At 35.6% G+C, this 14,519-nt stretch overlaps 1 protein-coding gene across 1 annotated transcript; it reads left to right on the top strand.

Moving 5' to 3' along the window:
• The first annotated feature begins 859 nt into the window (after window positions 1-859).
• RAB1C (RAB GTPase homolog 1C) lies at window positions 860-4,931 on the top strand. Its single transcript, XM_011082972.3, has 8 exons — window positions 860-1,129; window positions 3,234-3,306; window positions 3,494-3,541; window positions 3,632-3,679; window positions 3,822-3,893; window positions 3,969-4,124; window positions 4,306-4,409; window positions 4,563-4,931. The coding sequence occupies exons 1-8, from the start codon at window positions 1,116-1,118 to the stop codon at window positions 4,657-4,659; spliced, it is 612 nt and encodes a 203-aa protein (XP_011081274.1). The 5' UTR covers window positions 860-1,115; the 3' UTR covers window positions 4,660-4,931.
• The last annotated feature ends 9,588 nt before the right edge of the window (window positions 4,932-14,519 follow it).

Here is a 14,519-nt window from a genome sequence, read left to right as displayed (position 1 = left end):
CAAGGAGTCCTACTCGACCAACACTTTGCAACTTACTTGAAACTTCCCTTCTTCACCACTCACTCACCTAGGACTCTTGACCAAGTCCAAGGTGGGCTAAGGCTAGGGCTAGCTTAAAAATCGTATCGGGCTTGATTAATTTAATAATTAAATTAATTCAAATTCATGTATTCTTATTTTTTCTCCACACAAATTCGTTAAGACTGACGGTTAGATAACTAAAGGGACAAAAAATGATGAAATTTATAAACTTGAAAAACTGAGTCTAATAAGGAAGAAACATAAAGGACTAAATTTGGATAAGTAGCATAGTTGGAAGGACCAAAATCGATGTTTACCCTAAATCACAAGTAAGGAAAAAATCAAAGTGAAAAAAGTGATTTTCATAAAGAAATGAAAGCAAATAAGCCAAATTAATAATGAGTGAATCTAATGAAAATTATGTCAATTTTAAGTAGAAGAAAATATAAGAAAAAAAATTAATCCTAACTTAGACTAATCAATAGAATCCATTATTAATTGGGATATATTATTCCATAAATTAAAATCATAAGACGGAGCCCAATATTAGTACCAAAATCTAATAAATCAAACATATAATTATACATAATAAGCAATTTTATTCATAACACAAGAGGATATATTGTTGTATTTTTCAAAACACAGAGTGGTAAATTATTAATTTTTTTTTATATAAAAGTAATTTGCACATTTACAATATCACATGGAGGTAACTTGCATTTTTTTTCCATTAATCCTTACGTAATTTATGACAAAAAAAGAAAGAAAAATTGATATAAGTAGATGGACAACCAAGTGGGGGACACACATCACATCAAGCACTGCTTTGGTTGCCACATCATCAGCCCCACCTCTTCCAGTTCCGATATTTTGGGTGTCTTTCTCTTCCTCTTTAACAACTTTTCTTCTTCATCTATTTAATATAAAAATAAATAAGGAATAATCCCTCGTTCTCAAGTTTCAACGCCATCTCTCTCTCTCTCTCTCTCTGCGTAAAAGTTCGTTGTCAAATCATCATTGAGAAATTGAGTTTTTCCTCAATAACTGCGCATTCAGCCTGTGTTTTTCATCGCCTTTCGAGTTTTGTGCCGGCCATGAATCCGGAGTAGTAAGCTCTTCCTCTTTGTCTTGAATGCTTTGGATGTATGATTTTAGTTCGACCTTTCAATTTCACATGGTGTACAATCTGTGTGCTGGGGTTTCTAGATGAAATTTCATACTTGTTATTTGGTGTTGGTTATTTGATTAATTAGATCTTTGATTTATAATTTGTTGACAAATTAGTTTCTTTTGTTCGTGCGATTATAATCTATGTGAATTACATGAGGAACTGATGATCCTTTTAGCAAATGTAATTAATCAATTATAGCTTTCGAATGAACAAATCCATTGAGATCGAGGTAGCCAACTGACTGAGACGGGTGGTCGACTTATAATAGTTATTGTTTATCACATGTGTGTTTTGCTAAAAGGGTTAAGTATAATTTAACCACATGTGATGTGTGAATTGATAAAAAAAATTCTTGTAAAAAAAGAATTAGCAAATTATCTGTGTGTTCTTTGTTTTATTTTTCAAAATAGGGGGGTAATTTACTTCATTTTTTAAAATAAGAGGAAAATTTATTTATTTTTTCATGGGAATTTTTGTTCATTTCTCATATCATGAGGGGTAAATTGCATTTCTTCCTTATACTGCATCTTTAAAGAAATTTCATTTAATATGGTTAATGATTTGTGGAACCTTAATTATATTGCTTCTTTAAAGAAATTTACTTCTGTTTGTGATGATACTTTTCGCGCTGTTGAATTATAGTTATTTGTTTCTTTATCAAGTTAAATTGATGAAATATTATGCTAATACAAAAAGCATTCTGGTTTGGTATTTAATTATGTTTATATTGAAAAGGTTAATGTCAAATGAAATAAGTTTTCTAGAATTTTTGTCCGTTAGGACCTTATCATAGTGTTTGGATTTCTATTTTGAATGTTTTGTTTTGGTGTTTTGGAGATAGAGAGAAAAATAGAGATAAATAAGTGTGTGTTGGAGATAGATGCTATGTTTGGATTTGTGTTTTGAGGTAATTTAAAATATTTTAAAATAAGTGGTGTAGGTTTGATATTGGGATTTGGAAGAAAAAAATTATTGTTCATTGTCAAATCATATATCTTTTATATATTTTTATATATAAATATTGTATGTTTGCCTGTTGTATTTTTGAGAGACAAACATCACTATTTATTGTCAAATATGTCTCTTTTATATTATATATAAGTGTATATATATATTATATAGAAAGTTGGAAAATAAAAAAAATATACAAATAAAGTGTAAAAAATACAACAAACATTGTGCGCGTTTTATCTTGTCTTGAAAAATGCCCAAACATAAAACCGAACACAGTGCATGTTTCTGGCTAATCTTTTCATGTGAAGTACTAGCTAGTAAAAAAAACCTGCCTAAGTTTTGTTATAAATTCCTTAGATGAGCTAATTACTGTGTTAATAGCTTGGTATGGTAAATGTGTCTACCCAAATAGTAGTGAAGTTCATCCTTCACTCTTAATTCTGCAAAGGAGCATGTGGATGTGGAAGCTCAAATGCATTGGACCATTTTCAGTCACCTCCTTCTTCCCCCACTACTGAGTCGCATAATTTTTACTGGTGAATTTCATTGCACGTTCACATGATAGATGTTGTGTGCTCATTTTACAATTGGATTGATGTTATACTTTTTCATGTTTTATTTTGGGAGGGTTACACTTTACATCCCATGACATATGGTATGTTTACGCAAATAATTCTTGTCTTTTGGATAATTATACATACACCCATCATAAACATCAATATTATTTACATAAACCAACCCTACTTTTTGAAACATTACACATACACTCTCCAAAAACGTCGACATAAATACACAAACTATCCCTGGTTGTTAGGGGTGGTTTTGTAATTATCCAAAAGGTAGAGGTAGTTTGTGTAAACAGATCATCGATTAGGTGGTGTAAGTATGATGATCCCTTTTTTTTTGTTTTTTTTTCTTATCATGTTTGATATTATGTAACCGCCAATGTTTCCTATAATTTTCTTTTTCTCCAACAATACGGGAGGAAAACCTAAATTTCGTCTTTTATGTCCATGTGAATGATCTTATTCGTTTTATCATAAAACTTCATTAATATTTATGTTTTGTTTTTCTCCTTTTGATACAGCGACTACCTTTTTAAGCTTTTGCTTATTGGAGATTCTGGTGTTGGCAAATCATGCCTTCTTTTGAGGTTTGCTGTAAGTTCTTAGTTCATCTTAAGGACGTGTTATTTATTTTTACCAAATCAGACCATTGACAACTCATTACTAGGTAGTGTTCCTCATTAAATTGTTCGTACTTATGAATAATAACATAATTCATTAGTATTTCACATAGCAGTAATCTATATTTACTTTTTTTGACCATCATATTATTTTTATTCAGGATGATTCGTATCTTGAGAGTTATATTAGTACCATTGGTGTAGACTTTGTAAGTGATCTATTTTATTTTTCTCCTTCATTAGCCTAAAATTTAAGGAGTTACAATCATGATACTTACTTTTCATGCTTAAATAAGTAGAAAATTCGCACAGTGGAGCAGGATGGAAAAACAATTAAGCTACAAATTGTAAGTATTTGAATTTCCCTTTGTGCAGTTGTTTATGTTGGCTATGAGATCCATTCTTAAGTAACATTTCTAATAGGGAGAATTTTGTTCTTGAGCAATATTTATGTGTAGAGACTAACGATTTTTCCTTTGGTATGTCAAGTGGGATACAGCCGGTCAAGAACGATTTAGGACAATTACAAGCAGCTACTATCGTGGGGCTCATGGCATCATTGTAAGTGTTGTGTTTACTCCAATGTGGATCCTTGCATGGGATGAACTAGCCTCATCCTAGTGGCATTTATATCAGGTAGTCTATGACGTGACTGATCAAGAGAGTTTTAACAACGTCAAGCAATGGTTGAATGAAATTGAACGATATGCAAGTGACAATGTTAACAAGCTTCTCGTTGGAAACAAGTGTGATCTCACGGCACAGAAAGTTGTGTCCACTGAGGCAGCAAAGGTAAAATGATCGACGCACTTTGTTAGCAAAAATTTTCGATTTGTACTAATGGTGCTCCTTTCTTCTGATAAATGTTGGATAATCTGTAAGTACACCAATCTATTGTAGTTAATTTCATAAAAGACAACAAATTTTAATAAGCTTCCAGTATAGTTTTAGTGATGCTTTTGTTCGATTTTAGGCATATGCTGATGAAATTGGAATACCTTTCATGGAAACGAGTGCAAAAAACGCTACTAATGTGGAGCAGGCTTTCATGGCTATGTCTGCCTCTATAAAGAATAGGTAGATATTAACATTTTCTATAAGTTATGCACTTCAAAACTTGGTTCCGCATCTTGACATACTTTTGAAGCAATCTTGGGCTTGTTGACAGTGAATTTTTTATGACATTTCTTGATGTACTGATACCTTCTGGCTTCTGCTATTTGCTATCAGGATGGCAAGTCAGCCAGCCATGAATAACGCTCGACCTCCATCTGTACAGATTAGAGGACAACCTGTTAACCAAAATTCCGGCTGTTGTTCCAATTGAAGTGCAGGTTGGTTGATTGGATGATGTCAAATTGTGTCCCTCATGGCATGTAAAATTAAATCTTTCTCTAGTGTTTAACAAGACTACTTCAAAATTTTTATCACTCTTTCAATGACTATGATAAACTTCCATTCCTTTTGATGTATTTGATTGGTGAAGAACACTTGTACAAAGTAACAATACTAGTCTAAACACCTCCCTTTGAATTTCGAAATGTAGTATACGTGATTATTCCATCAATAAACTTTGACACCGTTAACTTGTTCGGTAAATGACCTCTTTTAGTCTGTCTTGCCATTTATTTCCTCTATGTTAAATGATAAACGAATTTTCTTTTTTTTTGATTTTGGGTTTAGTAGTGAGAATCATTAGATTTTAGAAATTATTAACAATAATTGGATTTCAAATTTTTATTAATGAATGGTTACTAGAAATGAAAGTTCCGTATAGGTCCATGACACTGACACTAAAAGACAGTAAATAAAAATTTTTAAAATAAAACACGGGATTAAATTGTGCATCTTGCTGCTACAATGACGTGAGCCTTATGCATTAAAAAAGTTTAGTTGGATCATTGATAGATACCAACATTTGGTGCATTTTGGTTGACGTGAATCATATGAATGTTCTCAAGCACAATTCTCTTCTAGGAAGATTTTGAATTGTATTTCAGTACTATTTTTAATTAGTATATATTACTTTTTCTTTTAATATTTAACTACGTTCCAATTTATTTAATATTTTAATTAATAGAATTTAAAAAAATATAAATTCAAAATTAAAAAATTATTATAATAAAATATATTAATTATAATTATCGCATTTAATTTTCAAATAAATCAATTAAAAAATAAAATATATTAAATACATAAAATTAATTTAATTTAAAATGAATAAATTAAAATAACTCAATTTAATAAGAAATAAAATAAAATTAATTTTTTTAAAAAATATATATAGTTTGTAACAGATTTTCTACAGGAGATTTTGTAACATTTTATGCACAAGAAAATTTTTGAAAAACAAAATCCCGATGCAAAAGTTGTCATAATACGTGACACAAAAGATACAATAAAACCCATTTAAAAAATAACCACGGCAACATGTCTAGCAAAATGCGACACAACAAATGTCATAAATCCCGTTTCAAACATGCCGAGACAAAATGCGTTTTATATTTGTAATGAAGTTTGGGTTTTTGTGACTGAAATTTATCACCTAAAAATGCTGACATGTTTGCGATGATAAGCGTCACAAAAGATGTTGCAAAACCAAAAAAAAGATATCAATTTCAAATGTTGCAATGAAATTTTGTTGCAAAATTATTTCAACTATTATTCAATCACCAAACAACTTTTGTGACGGATATTGTAAAACTATCAAATTAAAGAGAGCAAAACCCAACTCCATTGTAGAGGATGTGGAGAAGAAAGTATAAACTTTCATATATTATCAAGCCAACCGGAAATGATGTACAATCAGCCTTATATATAAAAGACTAAAAGAGAATCTGCTAACTAACCATATCCACAAGAAACTAAATAACAAACCGTGCAACAAACAAACAAACAAACTGTACAATAGAAAATACACAAGTGAATAGAGGTCGCTAGCGACCTTATGAGAAAAGAGGTCGCGAGTGATGATCTGGTGGGATAGTGATGCAACCTGGTGAGAGACAACAATCTTTAGTTCGAGCTAGCGACCTCGAGGACTTGCATATTCTTCATAGCCCCCCCCCCCTCAAGATGGACGCGAAGAAGCGAAGCCTAGCTTGCAAAGGAAACGTCCGAAGTCAGCAGCAGAAATGGACTTTGTGAAAAGATCAGTGGCCTGATCGGATCCACGAATGTGAGAAAGAGAGATGAAACCAAGTTTGAATTGATCTCTAACAATGTGGCAGCTGATGTCGAGGTGTTTGGTGCGCTTGTGAAAAATGGGGTTGGCGGTGATGTGGATGGCAGCATTGTTGTCGCAGCAGAAGGGAATGGGTAGCAGAATGGAGACATGGAGGTCGCGCAACACATAGGAGATCTAGAGGAGCTGGCAAACAGTAGAAGCCATACTGCGATACTCAGCTTCAGCTGATGAACGTGAGATGGTGGCTTGTTTCTTAGTCTTTCAGGAGATGAGTGATGATTCAAGAAACACAGAAAATCTGGTAATTGGTCGTTGAAAGTCAGGGTAAAAGGCCAGCTCGCATCAGAGTAAGCGCTTAGAGTCTGGGAGGTAGTGGAGGGAAAGAAGAGGCCAGTGGACGGCGACCCCTTCAGATAATGAAGCACATGAAGGGTTGCATCCCAATGAGAGGAGTGAGGTGCCTGGAGAAATTGACTGAGCTGTTGGACAACAAAAGAGATGTAAGGTCGTGAAAAACCAAGATACAAGAGGTGACCCACAAGCCGCCGAAAATGATCTAGATTATCAAGTGGAGAGCCGTCATCCCATTCTAATTTGAGACCTGGTGATAACGGGGTAGAAACAGGTCTGGCATCAAGCATTGAGGTATCAGCCAGAATGTCCTGCAAGTATTTACTCTGGGTGATCTGTAGGCTATAAGGAGATCAACCGAGTTCGAGCCCGAGAAAGTATTTAGTCGGTCCGAGGTCTTTAATGGTAAATAGATGATCAAGATAAGTCTTAACAGAATCCAGAGTAGAAGGAGATGACCCAATGAGGAGAATGTCATCAACATAGACCAATAAGGTAGTGAGCTCGCTTGAGGTCTGCTTGATGAAGAGACAATATTCATAGCTCGATTGTTTGAAACCAAAAGCCAGCAACTGATAGGTAAGCTCCAACTTCCATTATCTGTAGGCCTGTTTGAGCCCGTAAAGCAATCTCTATAACTTGCAAACGTGTCCAGCGGGAATACCAAGGAGACATTCAGGGGGATCCATATAAACATCCTCCTCCAGAAAACCATGGAGGAATGCATTGTTGATGTCCAGTTGCGCCAAGGGCCATGAATTGGAGGCTGCTAGTGCAAGGAAGATTCGTACAGTAGTAGCCTTAGCGACTGGGGAGAACGAATCAAAGTAGTCCACCCCCTTGATTTGAGTATAACCTTTCGCCACCAGACGAGCCTTGTAGCGATCAATGATCCCATCAGGATGAAGCTTCAGCTTATAGACCCATCGCGAATCGATGGTACACTTTCCAGATGGCAAGTTCGTCAAGATCCAAGTTTTGTTCGCAGCCAGTGCCTCCAACTCCTTAGACATGGACTCCACCCAATTCCTGTCTTTACAAGCTTGCAAATAACTGTTAGATTCCTATAATACAAATAAGTGAGCGACAAATCTAGAATGTGCAGTGGAGTACGATGCTGAGCTATAGGAAGGAGAAGTGAGGGTGCAGTTGCAGTCGTAATTAGATAGCCAGGAAGGTCTATAGCGAGGTCGCTGAGATCTACGAAGTGGAACAGTAATGGAAGAACTTGGCACTGGATCAAGAGTAGAGGGAGTGATCGTGGTTGGTGTAGGAGGGGTCGCTAGATCGCTCGAGGGAGTAGGAGGGGTCGCTAGGTTGCCTAAGAAAGTAGGAGGATCTGAGTCATCTGCAGGTAGTGGTAGGGCGATGGGATCAGAAGGCGAGGTAAGGTTGGAGTAAGGGAAGATGTGTTCGTGAAATACCACGTCCCTAGAGGTAAAGAGGTGATGGGATTCGAGATCGTAGACTTTGTAGGCCTTTTTGGTTTGGCAGTAGCCAAGAAAGATGCATTTTGTGGCAAATTTATCGAATTTTTTCTTGTGAAGCAAAGTGTTGGTTGCGAAACACAAACAACCGAATGTGCAGAGTTATGTGAGGTCGGGTCGCTTATGATAGAGGATCTCATAAGGACACTTCCAGTCAAGGATAGAAGTGGGTAGCCTATTGATGAGGTAGGTCGCTGTGAGAATGGCTTCCCCCCAAAAATGAGTGAGCAAGTGTGATTGGAAAAGAAGAGCCCTAGCTATCTCTAAGAGATGCTTATGTTTACGTTTTGCGATCCCATTTTGTGGAGGAGTGTACGGACATGAAGTCTGGTGTATAATTCCAAGAGAGTTAAACAACGAACTACATTGGTTGTTAATAAATTCTGATCCATTGTCTGATCGAATATATTTCACAAAAGTATGAAAGTGAACTTTGATTATATTTAGAAAGTTGGTCAGTGTTTGAGGGACTTGGGACTTATACTTGAGCAAGAAGGTCCAGGTCGCACGACTATAGTCGTCTACGACAGTAAGGAAGTAATGATACCCGGTTAGCGAGCCAAGGGAGTTAGGTCCCCAGAGATCTGTGTGCAAGAGTTCAAAAATACTAGCAGAGGAAGTAGTACTAAGGTTAAAGGACAGACGATGCTGTTTAGCCATAGGGCAAATATCACATTGATCATTGATAGAAGAAACATCAATTTTAATAGATTGGATGTGCTTAAGTACATTGGATGAAGGATGGCCAAGTCTTCTATGCCATAGCGACGTGTTACAAATGCTAGCTGAATGACAAGAACTAATCACAAGAGAACTAAAGGAAGAATCATCTAGAAAATAAAGATTCCCGACCCGGTTTCCCACAGCAATGGTCCTTTTAGTCCTCTGGTCCTGAAAAACACAACAAGAGGCGTGAAAAACGACCAATATAGGTAGTGAAGAGCATATCTTAGGCATAGAAAGCAAGTTAAATTTAAAGGAAGGCACCAGCAACACAATGGTGAGAGTGAAATTTTTGTCTAATGTGATGGTCCCGGAATGAGTAACTTGCTTGGTGAAACTATCCAGAAGATGTATTTGAGTGGGATGGGAGATAGGGGTTAGATTTTCAAGGGGACAAAAGTTACCGCACATATGATTACTCGCTCCCGTATCTACAATCCAAGAATTTAAAAAGTTAGCTCCAGAACTCATAAGGGCAATATCTATACCTGCGAACTCATCAGAGTGACCTCCTCCTTCGGTGCGACCTCCCCCATCTAGATCTCCAGACTGCATGTCAGTTCGCATAAGCTTAAGAAGATCCTGCAGCAGTTCCTCCTTAACATCAGGTCGCGACAATGTCTCCTTTCGGGTTGCTACTTCCGCTGCGAACCCACGCGCGATGCCTGTATCTCTTCTGCGTTTATCCACCAGTTACTTGTACCATTCAGGCGTTCTATGAAGTTTAAAACAGGTCTCCCTATTATGTCTTGTTTTTTCATAGTGTGAGCAGTGTTGGGTTCGCTTGTCTTGCGGAATATATCGCCTTTTGTCAGGTCGCAGGCCTCACTTGACATGCAATGCCACGTTCTCACCACCTTCTGCGAGCTCCATCTAAACACGCTTTTGCTTTTCCACACTTTGTATCATGGAGTACGCTTTGCTAATAGAGGGTACAGGGTCCATTGTCTCACCCCGTCGAACGCCTCATTTAGTCCCATAAGAAACTGCATGAGTTGAATGAAGGTTGCTATTTCAGCCACGGCCCCCCAAGCCCCACAGGTGCACCCGTTGCAGGTGCACTGTGGCAACGGCTTCAGCTCGCCCATCTCATCCTACAGGCGCTTCATGTTGGTAAAATATGTAGATAGGGAGGAGGTACCTTGTGTTATAGAGCAAATCTATCGCTGCAGTTGGTACAATTGTGGTCCATTGCATTCGCCATATCGTTGCTCGAGATCTAACCAAAGACTCGTGGATGATTTTGTGTACGTAAAAGGCTCCACAATGTTTTTGGAGATGGAATTGAGGATCCATGTGGTCATCATGCTGTCCATTCTAATCCATTGTTCAGAAAATGGGTCATCAGTATTTGGTTTGATGGAAGTGCCGTCGATAAATCCCAACTTCATCTTGGCACGCAGAGCTCTCTTGATCCCGAAGCTCTAATTCAGGTAGTTGTTGCCGGTCAGGGGTGCACTCACCAAAACCATCCCGGGATGGTCAGATCCATTAAGTTGCAATTTCTCCGATAACGGGTTTCCCCGCATCTCTGCCGTCGCCAACATTCCAGCCATTCAAAATAACGTAGCAGGGACCTTCAAATGGCAGAAAGAAAACGTGTATACAGAGACATTCAAATGAAGGCGCTGATACCATGTAAAACACTCAAATTAAAGAGAGCAAAACCCAACTCCATTGTAGAGGATGTGGAGAAGAAAGTATAAACTTTCATATATTATCAAGCCAACCGAAAATGATATATAATCAGCCCTATATATACAAGACTAAAAGAGAATTTGCTAACTAACCATATCCACAAGAAACTGAAAATAACAAACTGTGCAACAAACAAACTAACTAACTGTACAACAGAAAATACACAAGTGAATGGAGGTCGCTAGCGACCTCATGAGAAAAGAGGTCGTGAGTGATGATATGGTGGGATGGTGATGTTACCTGGTGAGAGACAACGACCTTGACTTCGAGCTAACGACCTCGAGGACTTGCATATTCTTCATAGATATATTTCAACCGTCACAAAAAATTTTTCGATACTATCAACAAAAAGGGGCATTGGTCCATCAGAAAATTCGTTTAAAAAAATTACAACTTGTTGGAAATAAATAAAAATCTGTTTATACTGTCCTATGATTGATATACACAAAAGATTAGAAAATAATGCATTTGTGATTCCTAGTTAGTTTCAAACACATAATTAATAATTAAAAATGAATGAAATTACCTTGTGGTAAATTTATTTATTTTTAGTAATTTTTTAACACAATTACTTTTTCATATTTTATTGAATATATTGAATTTCAATTGTATAATAACAAATAGGGATAATTACACTCTCCTTGAGATTTGATATAATTACATGTAGACTCTTGTGGTTTGAAAAATTATATTTAGCACCCTTGAGGTTTGCTTCAGTCTAATATATAAGTCCCCCATTAGTCAAAATTCACTAAAATTTATTGATATTAACAAAAAACCTGAATCGAAATTAATATTTACCCTTGACTGATTGATTACTGATTTATTGTAGGTCAAATAATTTTTTCGAACTAAACTACTCTTATAATAGTGAAGATATACATCTTCACATGAATTAACGCGTGAAGACGTACGAGGATAATTTGATCATAAAAAGATTTATTTGACCTGCAATAAGTTGGTATTAAATTAATTGGGATTTGATATGGACTTTTTTGTATTTTTTTTGTTAATATGAGCAAATTCGGTGAATTTTAACTACCGATGGACTTATTTGTTAGATAGAAACAAACGTCAAGGATGCTAGATATAATTTCTCAAACTATGGGGAGTCTATGTGGAATTACATCAAGTCTCAGAGGAGGGCAGTATAATTATCCCTAATAAATAAAAATGCTTATAGAAGGTTATCATAAGCAATTTATAAAACATATCATATATTGTTACAAAATAAGAAAAAAAAAAAGAAGATTTTTTTATTCATTTACTTTAGAAATAATTTATTCAATAAATACATAAATAATATTTTTCTACTAAAATAAAAATATCTTGATTTGACAAGAAACTACTTCGCTCAAAAAGAAAAAAATATATAGGTCAAAAGTTTGTGAACTATTCCTATGATTGTATACAAAATAAATTAGAATATAATAGACTTGTCTTTCCTTAGCTAATTTTATTCACATAATTGATAGTTAGAAATAATGACTAGTGATTTTAAATTACTTTTTATGATAAATTTGCTTACTCATATTTTATTTAATATGTTGAATTCAATTGCATAATTGTAGAGTTTTCAGAATGGTTTGTAGAAGGTTTTAAGCATTTTTAAATCATCTTATATGTTATTGAAAATGTATATTTATATATGATAAAATATATTTATTTACATAAGAAATAATTTATTAACTCAACAAATATATAGATAATACAGAAAAAGTTCGAACAACTAAATGGACTAATCTATTTAATCATAATACATTTACCATTACTTCTTCAAAACTATATGTGAAAGAAATATTTTGAATTTAATAAAAGTAATTAAATATCAAATTAATATCACTTTTTATTATCAAATATCAAGAAATAATTTATCACTTTTTATTTCTTCAATAAACAATTGTTTCTAATACTTGACACAAGAAGTACTTAAATTTAATAACAATTAAAGATGAATATTAAATTAAAAAAAATAATTTTCATGCCCAACATGATGGGATTGGCTAATACCATGTTGGTGGAGCGAATGACTAATCCCTTAAGCCTTATCTAAGGAAATAAGTATTTTCAAATTTCTGAGCGTACCAATCATAGATGCAAGAATGAACTAAAAAATGCCCATTCTATTCCTACTTCGTTACTATATACCAATCACCTACTTAGAGATTTTATTTTATTAAGCTTATTACAAGAAAAATCTTCATGTCCTAAACAATTCTACTTGATTTACTCTCAGTTTGGCCTCCGAGTCTAATTTTTCAGGTTGCTAGAACTGATAGTTACCAACAATAGGTAGTAACTTCGAGTTCTATGAGTATAGGTATTTAGTTTACTTTTACAATAATATTTGTATTTTATTTGTTTATATTAAATATTATAATAGTATTTCTATTGTTTTAAAGATATCGATGTATTTTTTAAAAAAAAAAATTGAATTAGACAGTTATTATACAAAAAATGAGGCAACAGAAATCACCTCGTACTGACAGGTTATGCTTCAAAAAAAAAAAATTATTTATTTCATTATGCACAAAAATGCTCATCTACAAATTTTGTTGCCATTAAAGTCGGGTCCTGATGTGATCTCCATTATGCTGGCATCTAAACGTGGGCAACAAATAAGAAGTGCTCGAGCACTACTTTTATGTAAATGAAAAATACCAAAAACATGGGATGGACCCCCCCCCCCCCCCCAACCCAAAAAAAAACATAACAGATAAGTCTGGCTGCATGAAAACTCTGTGCAGTCTCAAATTTTCCAGCCAGGATAATTCTCCCAACCTTCCTTCTCTTTCTCTCTCTCCTCTGTGCTCTATCTATATCTACCTCTACTTCCAACTCTCACATTGTTTACAAGCCAACTCTCCCTAAGCCTTTCTTCTTCCCACTTGAAGAACATACCTTCGCACAGAATATTATCATGGCTCTCTCTACTGCCATCTTTGTGTCCACATTGCTTGCACTTGTTGCTTTTTCAGCTGCTCAAGCTCCAGCCCCATCTCCGATGATGCCACCATCTGCCATGGTATCTCCACCACCTGCAACAGCCACCCCTCCGCCCATGACGCCTTCTCCACTGATGCCGCCAATGTCTATGCCACCAACGCCATCATCACCTCCTATGGCTCCTCCGTCAATGGCACCTGGAATGCCACCAATGATGGCATCATCTCCACCTGCACCGCCCATGGCCATGGGGCCCATGGCACCGGCTCCAGGACCTTCTCCCTCTGCTCCATCACCACCCTCCCCCTCAGCCACTTCTATGCATGGATCTAGCATGGCCGTCGTGGCATTGCTCGGGGGAGTTGCACTTCTTGCTTTAAACTGATTTATGTTAGCTGAGTTTAGTCTTCATTTGGAATCCACCTAGATCGGAATAAACATGTGTATTCTTTATTTTTCTTGTGCTCTTTTGCTTGCGATTGAGTCATTGTTAATTGTTCGACGTTCGTTGTATTTTGTGAGGTAAATTGCTAATTTACCAGATTTTACATCTGTTTCTCAGAGACTGGTACTGTTTCCCCATGAACCTTGAGCAACACATGGATTGTCTATTTCGTCTTATATTTCACATTATAAAACCATCGATCTTTGTAACCGAGTAGTTAAGATCAAACACTGATACACAGAAACAATATGGGTTCGAACGCTTTTCAAGAAGTTTGGTAAAACTAAATATACGTTCTGACCAGTGTGTTGATTCTCATGTGAGGTGGTAATACTAGATCAATTATAAGA

Source organism: Sesamum indicum, linkage group LG6, assembly GCF_026168435.1.
Source record: "Sesamum indicum cultivar Baizhima isolate 11 linkage group LG6, ASM2616843v1, whole genome shotgun sequence".
Lineage (NCBI taxonomy): Eukaryota > Viridiplantae > Streptophyta > Magnoliopsida > Lamiales > Pedaliaceae > Sesamum > Sesamum indicum.
This window is presented reverse-complemented; position numbering and strand designations above follow the sequence as displayed.

Coding starts and splice junctions, on each gene's coding strand:
- RAB1C (XM_011082972.3), top strand. Junction 4,125..4,305: donor TGTCCACTGAGGCAGCAAAG/GTAAAATGATCG, acceptor GTTCGATTTTAG/GCATATGCTGATGAAATTGG. Junction 4,410..4,562: donor TCTGCCTCTATAAAGAATAG/GTAGATATTAAC, acceptor ATTTGCTATCAG/GATGGCAAGTCAGCCAGCCA.